This window comes from Asterias amurensis, chromosome 7, assembly GCF_032118995.1.
Source record: "Asterias amurensis chromosome 7, ASM3211899v1".
NCBI classification, from domain to species: Eukaryota; Metazoa; Echinodermata; class Asteroidea; order Forcipulatida; family Asteriidae; genus Asterias; species Asterias amurensis.
In genome coordinates this window covers 3,231,991-3,248,898 of record NC_092654.1, presented here as the reverse complement: position 1 = coordinate 3,248,898, position 16,908 = coordinate 3,231,991, and the positions used below count along the sequence as shown (strand labels likewise).

Here is a 16,908-nt window from a genome sequence, read left to right as displayed (position 1 = left end):
TCTTATCTCGAGTTAGGACGAGTAACTCGTCTTAACTTGGGATTAATCTTAAGGACTGCATGCTACAGTGCAGGGTTGGGACTCGTCCTAAGTCCTAAGATTAGTCTTAAGTTAGGAAGAGTTTTGTGAAATCGACGGCTGGATCTCTCAAAAATTAATCTATGACACAACTTGAGACGTCTCCAAGATGAAAATCAAATATAAGTTTTCATATATCAAAAAATAAACCATAAGGAAAACTGACTGTAAAGTTTTTATAAAATTTGGGTTTAACAAACATTTTTTGACTAGGTCATTCTACTTCCGTTTCTCATGTTGTTTTGTTGTGACTTTCGGTCTGCTACCTGGGCTCAATTTCATAAGGCTGCTTAAGCAGACAATATTGCTTTACACATTTCTGCTATTATACAGAAATGAGCAGGATACCAGTCACAAAGTGTGCATGTTAGTTTGGCTGGTAACCTTATTCTGGTAAGCAATCTTCTTGTATGTGCTTATCTACTTGTTGTGCTTAAGGAAATCTATGAAATTGTCCCTGACTATTAACTTAAAAGTTTTTCACTGACGATTTTAAAATATTGAATTTTGGTCTCGCGAGATCAAAGCTGTAATGGTTTTGCTCATAAGAAAAACAACATTTCAGGAAAAAATATCTGAAGGGAAGTTATTCTCTATAACCATTTTAAAACCAAAAGTCAAGTATAAATCTCAAAACATTTATATGTTCAGTCTTACCAATATTCTGCGGTGCGCAGGCAAATCTGCGCCCATTTTTCATTCTTGCCAATGTTTTGTGGCGCGCACTCTTTAAAGTTGTGATTACTTTCTGCAAACGGATTTAAGAATTTGTGTCACGGTGGGGAACTTCACTGGAAATAATTGTTGATTAAACTCACCCTCAGTATAAGGACAGCAAGAAAGAAGAAATTGAAGATATTGTCGATGAAAAACAGAAGATCTCCTTTAAATTTGATACAGCGTTCAATGGGCCTGTGGATGACAGAAAAAACGTGCGTTTAAAGTCAGAACATCAAATTTAGTATAAGAAATGTTAAATTTGCATCGGGGATAAAGAATACAATTTTTTTGGTTTTTACCCATACACCGATGTGTGTTAGCACTGTATACTCAGTACTTTCCCAATTCCTGTGAAACAAATATCACAGGCATGTTTATACTCGGAATCGTTCGAATCCTAAGCACATTTAGTGTTTTTTCTCTTGCATTTGATTTATCTCTTATTAAGTACCAATGAACTCATGCTAAAAAAATGAGCTCTTATTTCAAATTATGGTTTGTGATGTCATTTTCCACCAATCCCCCCTATAATCCTGTGGCTGATACAGGGTTACCCCCTTCACACCATAATGATGTAGGCATGGGTATCATCCACTAGGAGGTAGGATGGTAGAGCAAATATTGGACATAATATAAGTAATTATTGGACATTCTAGGATGTTGGCAAAATTCGCTCTGCAAGGGTATCAACAAATAAAATAGATTTGTTTTACGGACAACTAAAGTGCCTCACAAAACTGATTGGACCTTTGAGTCCCTCTTTACAGGAAAGGGTAGTTTTGATTTATACGTTGTAAATATTTTCTCTCCAAAACAATTTTGTCTTAAATTTGTAATTTATAGTGTAATTTTTTTGGTTAACTTTTAATGTTTTTATATTTTCCTGTAATCCGACCTATGGTCACTATGGGAATTTGTATTTATTTAAATAAACCAATAATGAATGAAAATATAATGTGCTAATTGTAAAGGTAAACAAACAATTTGACAAACATGCAAATAAAGACATTATCGAGCTTTAAAATTATCACATATTGCGGGAGGGGTGATAATAAAAACTTAACGCCTCTTCAATATAACAATCTCACTAAAAAATTTAATATTTCTAGTGAGGAGAGAGCAAGCACAACGTCAAGGGAATTCTACGTATGCCTTTAATCTCCCGACTAATTAATTATCGCAGTGTGTAAATCTCATAATAGCTAATTGGAATTAACTTAATTAAGACGAATTAATTTACATATGGGTTCAATGAGCCATAGTGACTTACAGATTGGGAATGTTTTAATTAGCAGCGATTTTGATTAAGTTCTTAAAGACACTGGACCAGTTTTCTCACTTGGTGTATCTAACGCATAAAATAACAAACCTGTGAAAATATGAGCTCGATTGGTCGTCGGAGTTGCGAGATAATTATGAAAGAAAAAACACCCTTGTCACACAAAGTTGTGTGCTTTCAGATGCTTGATTTCGAGACCTCAAAATCTAATTCTGAGGTCTCGACATCAAATTCGTGGAAAATGACTTCTTTCTCGAAAACTATGTTACTTCAGAGGGAGCCATTTCTCACAATGTTATACGCCATCAACAGCTCTCCATTGCTTGCTTCCATAAAAATTGTTATGTTAACAATTATTTTGAGTAATAACCAATAGTGTCCACTACCTTTAAGATCTTAAACTGAAAGGTGAAAGAGACAGTCAAATGAACTGAAGGAAATTGTCTTTGTGCCTATTGTTGGTCCCACTTTTGATTTGGTTGTTCTGGATGTTAGGCCTATACCAACTCAAGCCAATTAGATGAATGGTTACATAATGGTTAATTGAAGAACAATGGTGAGTACTGGGGCAGTCTGTATTAACCATTAGGGTTTGTGTGAAAGGGGTTGTATACTAGATGGAAGTTTGCATCGGGGATAACGAGTATAAATTTTGGTTTTACCCATATACACCGATGTGTGTTTAGCACTGTATATTCAGTACTTTCCCGAGCGCTGTGAAACAAAATCACAGGTATATCACTCGTGGGATTCGAACCCACGACCTTTGCAATTCTAGAGCAGTGTCTTACCAACTGGTCCACCAAGATTGTATACGTTTGGTTTTTAAGAACTCACAATCTGTTTCAATAATAAACCATAGAATTAACCTGTGAACATCTCATTACAGGGTATAGGATTTGAACCTACGACCTTTGCAATTCAAGAGCAGTGTCTTACCAACTGCATAGTTTTTGAGAAAGAAGTAATTTCTCACTAAAAATTATTTTAATGTAATAAGAGACCTCAGCCGAGTTCTCGCACTCAAGGCATCTGAAAGCACAAAATTTGTGCGACAAGGGTAATTGTTTCTTCCAATATTCTCTCGCAACTCCGACGACCGATTGGGTCTAAATTTTCACAGGTTTTTATATGTTATGCATGTTGGGATGCACCAAGTGAGAATACCGGTCTTTGACAATTACCAAACGTGTCCAGTGTCTTTAAGCGTAGGCCTATGACTTCATAGCTAGAGCTATGGCATCGTTTTAAAATCCAATTAAACTAAAATGTGTTTGCTAACCACACATGTCCCGCATGTTTTACAACCCGCTAACTGATTTTAAATGACCTCACATCGCGTGGTCAGTTTTGGGGTTTGTACAGAAGAATGTAATTAAATCTAAATTAGCAATTAGGTAAATCCTCATCTTAATGGATTAATGAGTGCAATTCGTTTTGACGATGCTTAATTGCTTCTGGCCACAGCTATTTGGGTATACAGCATGCATCCTGGCATGTGTGTAATGCACGAGTGCAGCAATCCATAATCAGAGCCTATACACGTTATCAATCAATTTATTAAACAGGGCGACGAAGAATTATTCTCTATACCCAGGTAACACTGAATGGACTTGTGGACAAGTCGTTAAATGTCTGTCTCGGTGACAGCGTTGCGACTCGACTCTCCGTGATTCCCGTGACACTGGCGATATTTTCGCGAGACTGCTCCCCTCGCGAGACTGCTCCCCTCGCGAGAAATTGCTCTCACGCTGTGCAGTCTCACAGAGCCCTTTTCGAAACACGGCTTTGGCTCCAGATTCGGCTCAGGCTCTTGGCTCCAGGCTCTTGGCCCCATTGTTATGACAACTTAGCGTGTTTTGCGTACACGCTCAGGGCTTCAGACGAGAGAACGGAGCCTGAAGCCGAACCAAAAGCCGAAGCCGTGGTTTCGAAAGGGGCCATAGAGTAGTCGGCAGCCAGCAGCCTTCGCGCGAGAGCAGTGTTCTCGCGAGAGCAGTATTCGATCGCGGAGACCTTTCACCGCGACAAACCATCAAACGACTTGTCCACAAATCTAGTAACACTGGGGCATGGTCTCCCCGTACGAACGGCTTGTCCACAAGTCTAGCAACACTGGGGCATTGCATCCCTGTATGACGTCATAGAGTGACTTGAGCTGACATGACACCTAATATAAGTGACCAATGAGTGACCTGGAAAATCACTCTCTCCCCTGATCCACTCCGTCTTCGCTCAAACACTCGCCCGTGACGTAGGTTAGGTCCATCATCCACACGAGTCCTTGCAAGCTTGGGATTAATCTTATGAGGTTTCTTCATTATTACTGCATTATGCGTAGATGAATTCCCCGTCTTCGCGGAACATGAACCCTTCTTCTGCGCGCCATTTTCTTTTTACAGCGAATGTAGAATAGCAGGTTCTTCTCAGAATTACAAGTGATATTATTTTGCATACAATCTATGCTTTGAACTGGCGCAGGTTTCGAAATGGGTCTAAGTGGTCCTCTTTATTTATGTGAATCTACCACAATCAGCCGGATAGGTATAGACTGTGGGACTATGACTGATAGGTATGATCAAGGTCATGAATTGAGAAATGACGTCAAAGACTATTAGCATAAGGCTACAAGGCAGTGGACACTATACTGAGTTACTAAAAATAACTATTATCATAAAACCATACTTGGTAACGAGTTATATGAAACGGTTGATGGTGTAAAACATTCTTAGAAACAGCTCCCTCTAAAGTGACGTAGTTTTCAAGAAAGAAGTAACTTCCCACGAATTTGATTTCGAGACTTCAGAATTAGAATTTGAATTAGATCTCCTCTGATTGCATAATATACTGTATTCCACGAGTGTGCAGTCAATTGCTCAATCAGTTGGCTATTCGATACGGGTGTCTCCATCAATTTGAGGTTCGAATAAAAAAAAAGTGAACAATTCATCTTCCATACACTCTAGTAAGGTTTAAGTTGCTATTTATAGACTGATCATCTGACGTCACACTTCGAGGCTCGTCGGCAAGATCCTGACGGTCACGTGGTACAACATGTACCGTTCATCTTTATTTCATTTCGCAGGCTGTCGTACTATACGTGAACGTTTTATAACACATCAGTGTATGGTAGACGTGACTGTATATGCTTTTGATATCACTGGTTCTGTTAAACCACAACCTCGTTCCCAGACGTAATAGATCTCACCGCGCCATTTTTCCCTACATGCCTTGCTCGCTTAAACCCATGGAATTGGAAAATTTAAATGTGCTATATGCTATAACACATTCAAATGAGCAATAAATGATCGTACATATTCATTATTCAATGACGAGAGGTATCGATACGGCGCGCTGCCCATGGTAGCGAGGCTATTAAACGCATATTTGTCCTTATTGTTATCTTGGGGGACCAGTCTAGGTTGCTGTAACACCATAAGCCTACACCATGCACTTCCCAAAAGAACACTTTAGCTTTCACATCCAGGTTTATTGTTTGAATATAAAAACACTTTTCAGGGCTTTGAAAAAATTGTATGTGGGATAAAGCCTCGAGGCATGGTTCGTCACTGGTAATCCACAGACCGTATGGTTCTTTGGTTATATCATGGAGCTATATCAATTCAGCAACCAACACAAATATGGACGCTTATATACTTCAAATACTCGTATAGGCATAATGTTGCGTGCAACAGAATTTTAACAACTATAATCGTTATTTTGTTAGCCAATTCATTCATAAATCACCAATATCCCACGGGTGCTATCTTTGTTATTCATCATAGTAAAACACATTCGTCAAGATGGGGCGAGAAATGCATGAAAAATGACCCATATCCTTTTTTTTTGCAATTATCAATTTGTCAACTTTGCACACCTTTTCCCATTGACCTTGACATTTTTTTCTGGTGGTGTATTTTGAAGAATTGTGTTGGCTATTAAGGTTGAATGACATTATACCTTTAATAGCTCGACTTCCACGGGTTATTGCACACAGTGCTATATTCTATAATAGTCATAATACGGTCACATGGTGAGCTGACTATATTATAGGAAATACCTAGACTTGACTCAAGTCCCAATCCCGTGGGAGTCCTTTTGTTTTTTCAGTCCCATTGCCTAACGTCTGGAAACTTCCCCAACCTGTGTCACGCTCCCATTGGTTTTGTACACATCTCCCCACGTGGGGAGATTTTTCGATAACAACCCCGTCGAGTCCCATTCTCGGGACCACAATTAGCTACATTTTGACGGCGGATATGCTTGGGGACCTCTAACACGAGAAAGGGGCTTGAATCAAGTCTATTAGACAGACCTGGCTGGCTCTAGCCGTGCGTGAATTGACTTGGACTGATGATCATGTCTGAATGGCTCATGTGGATTCAGCAACTGTGTGTGATAATCAAACAGACTGTCGGCAACCCCCATCTGTTCGTGATTCTTATATTATGAGGATGGGTTGGAACGTACATACGTCACTTGCACAGGTGTTAATGTATGACATGGAGCTGAAGTCAAGAGCTGGGTATACCCATTATAATTCTGCCTTTGAAATGTTAGTGTTGGGGTTTTTCGAAAGGTCTTTGTAAAACACCTAATCTGGATAGGTCTTAGACAGGTCCCCGGTCCTTGTAGGCAATGACGGTGACAGGTAATGACTGTATATTGTATACATGTACGTCGGACTTAACTGAGAATCATGTGAAACTGTGCGAGGTCAAAATTGATTATGGACGTGTGCTCAACGGCAGATCTCTTGCGTAATTGAAGAGCCTCAAAGTGTGATTCCGCCTCCCAAAGAGCTTGACCCATTTCTGGGTCAACCAGACTCATCCCCATGCCAACCCGTGGCACATTTCTGGGTCAGCTTGACCCATTTTGCGGTCAGGCTGACCAAGAAAGTGGTTAAAGATGGGATTTTCTTCACACAGATACCGGGTCATACTGATTCAGAAACGGGTCAGGATCAACGTGACCCCATACCTGGAAGTTTGAAGTGTATAGTGTATTAGAGAAAGACAGTCAAATAATGATAACTTACTTGCTTGTGTCAATGACGTATATTGCATAGGATGCCATGCTGACAGAGAAGTACGTTATTAACTGTAAAGACAATCAAAAAGAATATTATATAAGAATTTGTTTGATGAATGAAAATACAACATTGAAGCAAGTTTTATCTGTATTAAAACATATCATATTCTGATATATCTAGTGTGCCATCGGCGTAATCGGACATGTCTATTTGATTTATTTTAATGTATTTTTTTATTTATTAATGTATTTATTTATCGTATTTTTTGTAAAAATTTATTTGTGTTTAGGAGGCAAGCGAGGGCGAAGGCATAACCGGGATTTGAATGTTGGATTTTTTTCTGTTCCGAAAGTGTATATTGGCTTTAATACTTTCATGAACATAACCATGGTTATTAATGAGGCAGTTATGACCTTCCTGTCCTTTCCAAATGTGAAAACCATTCAATGCAGTTATGGTAAATGATTCCATAAGAACTGTTTCTCAGCTACAGTGAATGACATTAGAAGTGCACCATCTGGATGTTTCATGCATAGTGTATCACTGACATGCTGTATAGGTTATGAACCAAGCATAATGCTTAAAGGCATAAATCATTGTTAGCATCAAAACTTACTGGTAGCGATCAATGGAGAGCTATTAATAGTATAACACCTTGTGAGAAACGGCTCCCTCTGAAGTAACGTAGTTTTCGAGAAAGAAGTAATTTCTCACTAAAATATTTGAATTAAATATTCGATAACTCCGGTGAGGTCTCGAATTGTGCGACAATGGCGTCTTTTCTTCCATTATTCTCTCGCAACATCGACGACCAATTGAGTTCAAGTTTGCACACTCAGGTTTGTTATGTTATGCATGTTGAGATACACCGAGTGAGAAGACTGGTCTTTGACAATAACCAAAGGTGTCCAGTTCCTTTAAAGGGTTAACAAACATCTTGTAATCATGACTATTATAAAGGGAGAAAAATCCGCCGTCTTGACACAGCCGTATCCATAAGGTGAAACCGAAATTCCACACATTGTGTCAATTAATAATAACCAATTTAACTTGTTCGATTGATTTGCATTTTCAGAATGAATATTTACAGTTGTAATATCGTCCATTGAAAGTTGAACACATTTTTTATTAGATTATGTATCAGCTGTCCCATTTTCCATTAAGTTCGCAACCAATTTTTTCCAATTTGATTTGCGTTTCAAAATAAATTAAAGTAAAGTGTAAAATATCCCATCCTTTGAAAATCGACAATATTGTTTTTATGTGTCTGAGTTATCCTGCACCTTTAAACTGCTTTAAGTCCATACTTTGAAGATGAAGTCACACGTTGGGTCAGGGAGTTTGATTTATTTTACCATGACATTTTTCAGATCGAAATGTGAAGACGCCAACAAATTTCACCACGACGAAACAAAAATATGTCTTTAAAAGTCATTCAGCTGCTCAGTGAAGACAGATATAGAGCCTATACGACTCGAAAGAGGCCACAATGTGCAAACACACACACGACTGAATTAAGAAGAAGGTTAAATGCAAGCCATATCTTATTACAGTATCATCTTATTGGAAGCTAACCACTTGAGTTAACCGTCTGGTAAAATGAAGAGAATTTGATGTTTACATCGAGGTGTCGTCTTCTTTTCTATATTCACCGCTGTATCAATGACCCACGGTAAAACTTCAGGCGGTCTTTTTTAAAGCACCAAGTTTGTGAATATATTCGAATGGCTGTGGTTAAAACAAACTGGGGAGGAATAACATTTCATGGAATTGATAAATTAACGTTAAAAATGGTCGGTGTATATTTCGATATGAATGTATATACAAATTCATTTTTGTAATTTTTAGGGGACGGGTATGCACTGCACAAATTTTGTTAAAATTTACACCATTGACACATGAAGATACCCCAAAAGTGCCAGTCAGGCTTCTGAGTGGCACACTGAACATAGACTGACAAAATAATGAGACTGCCAACATAGAGCTAGATAGCTCAGTTGGTATACAGAGCGCCGGCTCATTAACCCGGAGGTCGTTGGTTCCAATCCTGCTCTACTCAATTTTTCACGTTCAACTCCACATCATTTCCAATGAACCCAGCCAGTTTCCCTTGTGGTTTATTATTTACTATTTTTAAAACAACCGTATCGTAAACATTGTTCTCTAACGGTACTCTGGGTTTCAGATTTTTTTTCTCGAAGTTTAATATAAAGTCCCGAAATCACGAAGTACCTATGAAAGGGGTTGGTGACCGAACGTTAATTTTAACAGGGTATTTCAATTTACTCGTGACCAATGAAACGTGACATCCCTTGAGGGGCCGTATGCAATGAAGCGTTTCAAAAAAAAAAGTTGAAAGAAAGGAAAACATTAAAGGGAAAGGTGTTTGGTAAACTCTCTCTTAAAAATTATGCCAATAAAAACGTTCGGTTAAAAGCCTTAAGCAGCTGTCGATGGTATTAAATCATTTTTAGATTCATTTCACTTTGAAGTAATATAGTTATGTGAAATGATATCAGTTTGTATGCCCTCAACTTTTAAGTGTTACTGAAGTAACGTTTCTCAGATTGAGTATTCCCAGTAGGGGACTATCACTTGCGTGGACATAATCGTTTGGGATTTTCAGCGATATCTAAAAAACAAGTGACCAATGAATTTGTTTTAATGTTGATTGTATTGCATACAACTCACCTAGGATTAAAATAGTAAAACGGTTCCTCCAAACCGAAGGCAAACTTTACCTCTAAAGAGTTTTGGATTTTGTTGAGTGGGTTCCTTGAGCAAAGCGGAAATGGAATAATAAAAAAATAATAACAATAAAAAATACATGTGCGTTTCGTTTGTTTTGAAGGCCTTGGAATATATGTTTTGAAAAAGCTACTTGAACTGTGAAGATCCGTTTGTATTGTTGCAGGCATGCATTTTAAGTTGACGAAGATGAGATCCATTAATTCATGGTCAGTCAATCAATAACACGAAAAACCAACAGTTAAACAAACTGTGGTTTCGACTCCATATTGTCGATAACAGTTTTTGTTTTATTTGAGCCACAATGTCACTGTTAGCCAGCTATAATAAGCCTGGGCTTAGTTTGCTGATCATCAAACTGCTTCAGCCAGCCAGGCCCGACCTATACGATGCATAAACATAGCTTAGTCTGTATAAAAACACGGGTAACACGTAAGCGGCCATTTTGTTACGTACATGCGATCCGGACAGTCTTGAAGCTGACTTTGCTTTCAAGAATTGTCCTAAAAGTGTCGGTTTTGTCACAAATACTCAACACTCTTAGTGGCAGCACGTTTAAATAATACCATTTAATCATTTTTTTATTTGAAGGAAAGTTTTACTGCTCAAACTATAGACACATCAATAACACCACTGTGATTGCAAATCACAAACTGATGGAAGCGTCGAGACACTCACTACATCTCCTCGCTATTATGTTTTATACCTATGTATACAAATCACAAATGACGAGTTTTCCGTGATGCCCCTTAGCAAGGGAGGTTAAAAAAAGAACTGGCACTGTTTCAGTTCACTAGCCGTTAATTAACGAGGTGTTAGGAATATAGTCTTCTGGTGATTGCTAAAGAAATAGGCAACTTGCCGGTCCAGCACCACGCGAAGGATGACTGTTATTCAACGCAAAGGCTCGAGTCTCCTTGGGCAGTGTTGCTTACGACACAACGGTCTATCTACTGCAATAAAACAACCAGCGTGTTTGCAAGTCAATGCCCAATTTCACAGAGCTGCTTAAAGACACTGGACACTATTGGTAGTTGTCAAAGACCAGTCTTCTCTATCATCTCAACATAGGCATAAAATAACAAACCTGTGAAAGTTTGAGCTCAATCGGTCGTCGAAGTTGCGAGATAATAATGAAAGAAAAAACACCCTTGTCACACGAAGTTGTGTGCTTTCAGATGCTTGACTTTGAGACCTCATGCAAATTCTAAATCTGAGGTCTCGAAATCAAATTCGTGGAAAATTACTTCTTTCTCGAAAACTACTCCACTTCAGAGGGAGCCGTTTCACACAATGTTTTATACTACCAACCTCTCTCCATTACTCGCTACCAAGAAGGTTTTATGCTAATAAATATTTTGAGTAATTACCAATAGTGTCCACTGCCTTTAAGCCCAAAAAGGAGCTCAGCACAACAAAAATGTGCTCCTGCTGATCGAAACGTCGAGTTGAAACCAACGGTTGTTTCTAGAACTACCCCAACTCATTAAGAGATCGCCATTACATTGTGTTACCGTAAACTTTACTATAAAATTGTGCTTACCAGAATGGGGCAACCAACCATATCACCATGTATCCATGTACAATTTGTGACTGGTATCCTGATTTTGTTTTGCTTAGCATAATTCTCTGCTTAAGAAGCAGCTCTATGAAGTTGGGCCCAGGTCTGTGAAGTTATACTAATCAAATTGCCTGAGTGACTGTTTGAAATACGTGGTTACTTTAACGCAACGGCAGGGAACTTTTGTTCCTTATGTTAGCTGTAAAACTGACTTGGATTTTTGTATTTATTCGATCGGTGATGGGCGAGAAGTGTTTAGGCAGTGGGTCAGTCTCCCCATAAAGCAAGCCTTTCGAGGCAGCGTCCACATGGATGCAATTATTTGTCTCTGTACATCAAAATGCTCACTGTCGTATAGAGAGATTTCCATTGGGGATTTTTTCTTCTTAAAAATCGATTCAAAAATGGAATCCTTAAAAAAAAAAAATCTGGAAAAAATATGAGGATGTCATTTCTAATGTCGGCCTACAGAAACGTTTTTTCTGTACATCAATGTGGCCACTGTCGTAGTACTTTTCAATGGGAGAATTTTGTTTTACTAAATCGATTCACAAAAGGGAATCCTTAAAAAAACACAAGTACATTTTTTGATGATTGCAAATCTACTGTGCAGAAAACAAAATTGGCTCCCGGATGCCTTATCCGTTCTCTGACCAGTCGAGGTCCCAAGATGGGGCCAGGTCCAAGTCGCCTGTGGGTAGATTTGCTCCAGATTCAGGCGTGACTCACTGGAGCAAGTCAATGATATTATTACTGCCTGTCAAGCAGAAACGCCCGGCGTCGACTTGTGTGCCCGACTTGGTCTTCACTGGCTGTCCTTCACGGGTAAATCTCTGGAAGAGCACGGCCGACTGGATGGGATGGGAGGGGGGGTTGGGGGACGACCATGGAGGTAGGAAGACTGATTAAGGAACCAGTGTCGTCTACACGGATTGGTAGACGCTCGTGTCTCGTGCGTCATTCGGTTATTGACGTAAAACGTTTTTAAAGGCACTGGACACTATTAAATTATATTAATTTTGGTTTACCAATATACACTGATGTGTGTTAGCACTTGAAAGGGCCTATCCTCGACTACTATCCCGAGTTCTGTGGAACAAAATCACAGGCATATTACTCGGGTGGGATTCGAACCAACGACCCATGCAATTATAGAGTGATTTACCAACTAGACTACTGAGATTCCCCGATAACTAGAGGCAGTTTGAATCGTATGTTTTAGCATGCAGCGGGTATTAAATTACTCAAAACAAAACTGACTTGGTAACGAGCAGGGAGAGCTGTTGACAGTATAAAACATTGTGAGAAACGGCTCCCTCTGAAGTAAAGTAGTTTTTGAGAAAGAGATAATTTCTCACTCAAATATTCAAAGACCTGAAGACTAGTTTATTTATGCATCCGAAGGTACAATAAATTGTGCACCACCGGTGGTTTTCTTTCCTCTCTTGCAACTTCGATGACCAATTGGGAAAAAAATTCACAGATTCGTTTTTGTATGTGCATATGTTGGGATACACCAACTGAGATCACCAAAGGTGTCCAGGGGTGGATTTCACCAAGGTAGTCCTAACTTAGGACTAGTCCTAGGCAATGCTAAGAGATAGGGCCAGTCCTAAGTTAGGATGGGTTACTGGTCCTAACTTAGGACCAGTCCTATCTCTTAGCATTGCCTAGGACTAGTCCTAAGTTAGGACTACCTTTGTGAAATCCACCCCAGTGTCTTTAAAATTATTATACAAAGTATTGGTACTTTTAAATTACTGCACGCAAGCGCCGATTAGCTTCATTATAAGCCCAAGCTCATGAATATAAGGTTATCAACAATTATTTTGGACTTCTAATGCAAATGAAGTTGTTAATGATATAATCTTTTATTTAAGGGCAATAACTATGCTTGTAAAATCTTCAAAATATTTGTTTGTTTGCACTGAATGCTAGAGGAGTTTGTTCAGTGTCTGTGCACCTATCTCTCAGTACTATTTGGGCTTACGCTGTGTTTGTATTTACAGATAGCAATTGTGTTTAAGAGGTTCGAAGACCACAGTACAATGTGTCATACAAATAACCCACTTCAAGTTTAAAGTTCTTGCAGCAGCTTTTGATTTTCCAGTGGCACTGTTTGACCTTTGTAAATATAATTCGGCACAGTTTGACATTTGTAAGTATTCTGTCCCAATCGTTAGAGTGGTCCTAAATGGTTTTATTACAAATGTTAAATTATACTACAATCACTGGTAAGGGATCAGGAATGTGCTCAGCTAATTGGGCTATTTTGGGGATACCATGATTAGCTGTATACCGTTTTCGGTAAAATATATGAATGCTATATATATCTTGTTCTTGGAGCGGTCAAACCTCCATGGGGTGTTTTGAAATGTTAAAGGTTGGTTGAACAAAACTGTGCGTTTTATTTTTTAGGGGGAACATTTGCAATCAGCCGTCAAAGACCGTCATGGCAGACCAATTAGGTTGGTTTGACGCTTAAATCAATTGCGTGCAGTTGATTCCAGAATAATGACGTCATTACATAATGACGTCACTAACCTGCGTGCGACCTTCACTAATCAGTGTAGCTTGAATCAATGTGCAAGCGGCCATTTTGTTTTTTGTGAAACACACATTACCCAAACCGAGGCCAGTGGGTAACATCATAGCAATAATGCATTGATGCCTTTGTGGCCACTTTTTTGTAATTGTATTTGTTTGTTTGTTTGTTTGTTTGTTTGTTTGTTTGTTTGTTTGTTTGTTTGTTTGTTTGTTTGTTTATTTGTTTGTATACATTTTCTTCCTGCCAGGGGAACTCTGCAAACTTCAACAATAAGTTATAAATGCCAAGCTGGCAACAGCCAAACTCCCTCATACAAACGTTGGTCTACGTCTAATGATAACGAATTGCTAAAATCAAGACATTCAGTATAAGTACTAGATGACACATCTTATTTTAAGGTGAAATATCTGTGTTTTTTTACACCAGGTTTTTACTCTCGGAAACCGAACACCTAGAGTTTGTTCACAAACTCTTAATGTTGTGGAATGCGCTATACGAGAATTTGTTATTATTAGTTTTATGTAGCCATTGTGAAATCAGCGGATAGTTAGTTTCGTAGGATTCGAACCCATAACCTTGTAATTGCAAGTCCTGCAGTTAATGCACAAGTTGTCAACCTAAGTTAGTTATGGTTTTATCATGCATGAATGATTTACATCAATGTCGATACACAATGAGTTGTTTATTTTTCAAGATCTCATATAGAGGGAGTTGTGATTGAGTAACTAGATGACACAACTTATTCTATAGTCATTGTGAAATCAGCGTTTAGCTTGATAGGATTCGAACCCATAACCTTGTGATTGCAAGCCCTTCAGTCGATGCAAAATAACGTCAACTTAAAGTTATAGCTTTATCATAGAGCAAGGGCTTTTTATGCATGAATGGACGAAATGACTGTCAATACACAACGAGTTGTTTATTTTTTTCAGGATCTCATCGTATTAATAACCATTGTTTGTTGTGTAGTTTGTGATAAATAATTGTATAATGGTTCATCACAGACATTTACTACCCCCAAATCAGTTTATCCTGAACAGGGCCGTGACGCTGGGATGTTGAAGGTCGTACGTAAACTGCCACATTGCCGGCCCGTTGCTAAGATATACCACTCTCGTCATTCAATACTTAGCAAATTAAGAAGAAATAGCTAGCTTTAAACTGTCGTGTGGAGTTGGAAGTACGCCTACGCTAGTGTATTGTGTATCAGGCTTCCTAACTAACCACCCCCTTCGCCGAATCAATGCAACCGAGCTCACTAATGGGAATTAAAGTGGTTTATAAAATGTTCAGATTTTGAATATTTAAGACGATACAGCATGCATTATTTTCGGAACACTATATGAGGCTACAATAAATTGCAAAATTTGTATGTGTCCTGATGTGTAATTTGTGGCAAACGAAGAATAAAAAATACAGCAATATTGCAGGATTTGACACTGCGACTGAAGCAAGTTTATGAACATTTCAAAATGAAGTCAACTTGCTTCAAGGCAGAAATTACGAAGTTATGTTTTTATATTATCGTAGTTTATTGTTTCTGAACACTTTATAAGGCTATACAATTATTTTCCAAATCTGTATGTATCTTGATATTGTGACGAACGAAGGAAAAACACGAAGCAGGATTTGAACCCGCGACTGAAGCAAGTTTACGAGTATTAAAACAACTACAAAATGGAGTCAACGTGCTTCAAGGCATACATAAACGAAGTCATTTTATTCATATTATCGTAACTATGTTTGGGAGATTTTCAATTTGCCTACAGTCAGTTCACCGCGTTGTCTATGATTCTTCCATGTCACAATAAAAAACAAAATGGCCAACGATGATTCTTATTTCGATTCTTAGTTTATTGACTTATTTTTCTGGTGTTTTGACTATAATTTTATTTCTTAGCATGTCACTTCTCTGGTCAGGTTTTGAAATGAGTCATGTATTAATAAATGTGGCTTTTACTCTTGGTGTCGATTTTCTTAAGTAAGTTTTTAGAGTTATACATCTTACAGCTTTGTATACAACTGACCTGAGTTTTTGTCTGTAGTGTACCTTTTTAAATAACGAGCATTTTAAAACTGTAAAATGCATCGAGGTATCTGTGATCCAGAATACGCTATATAATGCTGTTTTATTATATTATTATTATTCCAAACAAAGTACTGATGACAAGTTTATCTAAAGCCATTACGTAATAATTTAGTTTAAAAACGGACAGATGTTTCATTGCACACTAATTATGTCTAGGGGCCCTACACTATTTTAGTATGTCGCCCCTGCCCTTGTGTGGGATATCAAAGTTTGCATTTGAGCTTTGGTCTGCCTTCTACGCTAGATACCATACCATAAAGTCTAACTGATAAGATAACCATCTCACATTTTACATAATTATAGAGTCACACAACCTCGCACCCAGGGTATCACCTCGAAGTACTCAAGTACCACCCAAAAGCCATCTAGTTATTAATACGACGTCCACACTCCTTTTTTTTTTTTTACTTTTGAACATAATTAAAGAAGCATGTTATAAAATAAAGAGTGGTTCGAGTGTTGCCTAGAGTATGTACTGGGGTAGTCTCAGCCCCAAGTTTATGCATTATGCGGTGTGTCCTGTGCGCTGGGTATAATAAGGCCAAGTCAAATAAAAAACATGTTTAGCGTCCTCCCTTTAAAAAAAAAGGAATGAGGTTTTTGTTTCGTTTTTGTTTTAAATGTCCGCCCGACAAATTTATTTTCTTCGATAGAAACGGTTGAGCTATTTTTTAAAATGATTTTTTTCATTGCTGAGATCGTTAAAATATTGTGTCCGCTTTTTTTTCTCCTCAAAAATAATCTGAAAAGAAAGAAACAAAAGAGAGAAGGAGGAGGCCTCAAAGGAAACTGGAGATGACGCTAAACATGTTTTCATTTTTATTCTGCCTCATGAATACCTCCTCACTTG

At 38.3% G+C, this 16,908-nt stretch overlaps 1 protein-coding gene across 3 annotated transcripts in view; it reads right to left on the bottom strand.

Moving 5' to 3' along the window:
• The window catches only part of LOC139940135 (calcium-activated potassium channel subunit alpha-1-like), a 110,612-nt gene that overhangs the window by 87,418 nt on the left and 6,286 nt on the right, over positions 1-16,908 (bottom strand). For all 3 annotated transcript variants that reach the window (XM_071936388.1, XM_071936389.1, XM_071936390.1), the window contains exons 2-3: positions 7,119-7,180; positions 897-990 (exon numbers count right to left, since the gene is read on the bottom strand). In XM_071936388.1, the coding sequence (XP_071792489.1) occupies positions 897-990; positions 7,119-7,180 (156 nt within the window). The remainder of the gene's footprint in view (positions 1-896; positions 991-7,118; positions 7,181-16,908) is intronic.